This window comes from Vicia villosa, linkage group LG1, assembly GCF_029867415.1.
Source record: "Vicia villosa cultivar HV-30 ecotype Madison, WI linkage group LG1, Vvil1.0, whole genome shotgun sequence".
Lineage (NCBI taxonomy): Eukaryota > Viridiplantae > Streptophyta > Magnoliopsida > Fabales > Fabaceae > Vicia > Vicia villosa.
The window spans coordinates 234,128,931-234,133,854 of record NC_081180.1 but is presented as its reverse complement, the minus strand read 5'-3'; the positions used below and the strand labels follow the sequence as shown (position 1 = coordinate 234,133,854).

The 4,924-nt window shown below is 33.5% G+C and overlaps 1 protein-coding gene across 1 annotated transcript; it reads right to left on the bottom strand.

Moving 5' to 3' along the window:
• Positions 1-1,862: 1,862 nt before the first annotated feature.
• Positions 1,863-2,684, bottom strand: LOC131596660 (uncharacterized). Its single transcript, XM_058869389.1, has 2 exons — positions 2,430-2,684; positions 1,863-2,318 (listed from the first exon to the last, which is right to left on the bottom strand). The coding sequence occupies exons 1-2, from the start codon at positions 2,682-2,684 to the stop codon at positions 1,863-1,865; spliced, it is 711 nt and encodes a 236-aa protein (XP_058725372.1).
• Positions 2,685-4,924: the final 2,240 nt, after the last annotated feature.

The window sequence follows — 4,924 nt, the reverse complement described above, 5'->3', positions numbered from 1 at the left end:
TCCTAAACATCTTAAAAGTATTCTTTATTACATCAATAAATATATTGTTTTCACACAGTTTCTTAACTTCATTCAATATTTATATAACTGAGTATTTCTTTTTCAAAAGCACAAGGATTCTCAAAATGACATAGGGGAGTTGACAATGTGAGTCAACTCTTTAATGATAATGGAGATAATTTTCCTTGATTTTGTAACAAGTGAGCTTTTATATTATAAGAGTTTTTACTTTATGATTTATCGAATATTGCCATTAATTTTTAAGCTACGTGAAGCCTGTAGTATTTTTTTATCAAGCTATCATAAAAAAAATCCATTAAAATATATAAATAAAAATCTACAAAATGAAATATTTTTTTAATTAAATAATGAATTTAGGTATTTTTCAATAAATAATAATATTAATCACAAAAAGGATATATATATATATATATATATATATATATATATATATATATATATATATATATATATATATATATATATATATATATATATATATATATATATATATATATAATATCTACCCGTGCGAGGCACAGGATAAAAATTCTTATGTTAAAAAAATATTTTATAATTATTTATAATTTACAAATAAAGTTATATTAATACTATATCTTATGTTAGAAAACTTATATATTTATAGATTTTTGTGAATAAAATCATAAAGATTAGAATCAAATCAAAGAAATTATAGAAATTAAAAGTTTAAATATTTATAGTATGTTATGATTTGAAGAGATTTAGTTTTTGAAAAACAACTTAGTTTTATTATTCCATATTTGGAATAATTTATAAGATTTAAAATGTCAAATAAAAAGGTTTTAAGTCATTTAAAATTAGTTTGTCAAAATAATAATTTTTAAAAAAATGTTTTTTTAGAACCTTAGATTAGTTGAGGTTATAATCTATTATAGAAGTGGACTGATATAATTTTAAATGATTTTAAGTTTTTCTATCATCAATTTTTATGTTAGAATTTAATAAAACAATTATGAATTTTTGTGGTAAAAATAAAAGCATTAATTTTTTTAAAGTAAAAGTTCTAGAAACTTTCCTATTTTTTTGGAGTAAATAAACTTTTATTACTAACCAAAAACAGTTTAGCACTTGCCGATCCAGAGATCCAAGCTACAAAGTAAACAAAGGAATACAAAAACACTCAGAATACTACCTAAGGCTCATGGTACTCACATTAACATGTGTGTTTAACTTCCTATGTGTGAGGCATCTATTCACAACTCTCTCTTGAATGGTTTTTGTAATGTCAAGCCTGGGTAGATTTTTGTTGGAAACAACATCATTTCTACTCAGCCAGATTTGATACACAGTCTCTGACAAGGTTATTTTGAGGATCTCCCTCCGCCAACCTTTCTTTTCCATTTCTTGAATCAACCAATCCTGCTACTGCGTCCACTGTAAAATGCTCCTATGATATCCATTCCATTCCAGCATTTCTCTCCAAATCCTGTTTGTATACATACAATCAAAAAACAGGTGGAACATTGATTCAACTTGATTACAGAAACAACAACATTTATCATTGATAAATCCAAATCTTGCAAGCCTTTCCTTCATGGGTAATCTTCCCTTCAAAGTGAGCCATAAAATGAACTTTGCTCTAGGTCTAGCATGGTTTTGAAAGAACATCTTTTTCCACGGTACATCCATACTCTCACCCCTTAATTCTTTATACACATTAGCAGCCTTAAAATTCCCACTCTGACTCGCCTTATCCCAGGCTGAGCAGTTCTGAGCTGAATCACGACACTTCAGAATTCTATTTAACATCCACGAGCTAGTTTTGTTTACCTGCCACTGCAAGATTGGTGTACCTTTCATAAAAATATGAATCTAGCTATCTAATCCATAGTTTGTCTGCCTTCATATGGATATTCCATAGTAACTTCACCATCATAGTCTTGTTCCACAGATGCAGGTCTCTGATGTTTAGCCCCCCCAACATTTTTAGGTTCACATAAATTCTCCCATGCCACATAATCTTTTCTGCCCTCTGCTTTTGCCGACCAGAGAAAATTTCTGCAGATACTTTCCACTTTACCTATCACCTTTTTAGGTATAGGAAAAGCTTGCATCCAATAACTCAAAATAGCCATGAAAACACTATTAATCAGTTGCTGATGACCCGCATAGCTGAGCATTTTGATCGACCAGTGTTGGATCCTCATTGCCAGTTTATCAATCAACGATTGACATTGTGCAATTGATATCTTTCGGCTAGAGAGTGGCACTCCCAAATATCGAAAAGGTAGTTTACCTTCCACAAACTGTGTTGTCTTCAAGATTGCCTGTTGTTCCTACAAGTCAATACCACCAAAGAACACTTTACATTTATCCGGGTTAGCTTTGAGACCAGTTGCTTCAGAGAACCTGTTAAATGCTTGCATCATCAATTGAACAAAATTCACCTCACCCCTAGAAAACAACATTAAATCGTCAGCAAAGCAGATGTTGGTGATGTTCAATTTAGCACATCTAGGATGATGTTTAAATCCAGGTGTCTCTTTCAATTCTGCCAAACAACTGTGTAAATATTCCATTACCAGCACAAATAACAAGGGAGAGACAAGATCTCCTTGTTTCAAGCCCCGTCTTGCCTTCACAATGTTGCTTACCTGGCCATTGATCACATATCTGTATGATACAGTTCTTACAGCAGTCATTATCCACTTCACAAATTTCAGAGGGAAATTCATCTCTATCATAATCATCTCAAATGCATCCCAGTTAACAGTGTTGTATGCCTTCTACAAATCCATTTGAATAATGCAGCTAGGAGTGATATGTTTTCTATTATATCATTTAATGAGCTCACGAGTCATGATGATATTGTCATGAATCGTTTTTCCAGGAATGAATGTTGTCTGGCTGTCATGAACTATCTCTGTGATCACTTTGCTCAGTCTATAGGTCAGAATTCTTGAGATGATCTTATATATTGTGGAGCAGTAAGCAATCGGTCTCATATCCTTCATGGTGTTGGCATCCTTAGTTTTGGGAATAAGGGTAACTAATGCACAGTTGGCAGCTGCATACATTCTATTATTCTTGAAAAAATCCTGGACAGCTTCAACCACATCCTTTTTTACTATGCTCCAGCCTGTTTTGAAGAATTTAGCATTAAAACCATCATAACCAGGGGCTTTGTTATCTCCCATCCCTTTCACAGCTTCCCAAATATCTTTCTCAGTCACATCTTGAGTTAACAAGCTCTGGTGGTTCCTATTTAATTGAGGTCCCTTTCTCAAAATAGTAATATCAACCTGCCTTCTATTAGGGGAGTCTCTACCAATTAGCTGCTCATAAAAAGTCAAAATCTCTTTCTCCAAATCATTAAAGTCAGAAATCTTCTTTCCCTGCTGATCCTTCAGGATAATGATGTTTGTTTGTTTATTCTTTGATTTAAGATTAGCATAGAAATACGCATTGTTTCCATCTCCCAACTGGATCCAATCAATTTTTGACTTCTATTTTAGAATCTTCTCTTCTATTTCAGCTTGCTTAAGAACTTCATTTGTCCAATACTTTACCTCTCTACCATACTCAGCATTCATCATATCATTAAGCAGAAGATTCTGAGCTTTAGCAAGGTTATCTATACTCTCTTGAATTTTCTTTACCCCATCTGTAACCTGTTTGTTTAGATTCTGCATCACAGGTTGAAGCCTGATTAGCTTTATCCAAGGTCTAAACATTGGTCTACCATCCATGTTTTGTTGCCAACTATCTCTCACCTTGTTCATGTACTCATCTTTCTCAGTCACACAATTCAAAAACTGAAATATCCTCTTCTGTCTTACACACCCTATGTGACTATCCATCTTTACCTTCAGAGGGGCATGATCTGAAATATGAGGCTTCAATATTTCTATCTCACACTCAGGAAAAGTTGTAAACCACATACTATTACACAAAGCTCTGTCTATCCTTGAGTATATAATTCCTTGACTTTGCTTGTTGGACCAGGTAAAATGAGAACCTTTTGTTTCGTGTTCATACATTCCAAGAGTCTCCATCATCTGCTCCAAGTCCCTATATTTAGCTTCTTGAACCTCATTTCCACCAATCCTATCATTGATCTTCAACACATTATTGTAGTCTCCAATGATAATCCATGGTTTGTTAATATTACTACCAACACCCTGTAGCTCTTCCCACAATTTCTTTCTATGGACCAGTTGATTCTGGGCATAAATGGCTATCAAGTAATGAGAGAACTCTCCATTCACCTTGTAAACCTCACTGTGCACATATTGGTCAGAAGCACCTATTATATTAATGTTCCACATTCTATGATTCCATCCTATCCATATCCTACCATTATTATGATGATCATATTTATCCACAAACATCCAGTCTAACCCTAGGATTTTCCTAATGTAGTCCTTATTCTTTATTTTGACTATGGTCTCAAGAAGAACTATACAACTAACCTGATTATTTTTTAGGTGGACTCCAACTTCTCTGCATCGAGCATGTTTATTGAGTCCTCTAACATTCCAACTCATCATGGGACAGGAAATGATGAGGAACACTCCCCTTGTAAAAGGATGTCAAATCCATTTGTGCAATCACTTGGTCCAGTGCCCCTGTTTCTACTTGCAGTTCTAGCTTTGGTCCAATTATTTTCATCTACTACCGTCTTGTCTTTCTCCTCTTGTTGATCCCCTAATTTAGGTATAATGCTCACTTCAATGGTAGGTTCTTTCTTCACTTCATTTGTAGTTGCTTTCTGCACATAGACCTTCTTAGGATTCTCCTTCTTTGGCTTGCATCTATGTCCCACTTTATTATATTGACTACAGAAAGGTGGATCCCATTCATATTCAACCTGTTGGGTTACTTTCTTTCCAGTAGGATTTCTAATCGTAATCTGATGTTTCAATTCTTTGGTAACATCCAC

Coding starts and splice junctions, on each gene's coding strand:
- LOC131596660 (XM_058869389.1), bottom strand. CDS start 2,684: ATGACTGCTGTAAGAACTGTATCATACAGATATGTGATCAATGGCCAG. Junction 2,319..2,429: donor TGTTGTTTTCTAGGGGTGAG/GTGAATTTTGTT, acceptor ATTGACTTGTAG/GAACAACAGGCAATCTTGAA.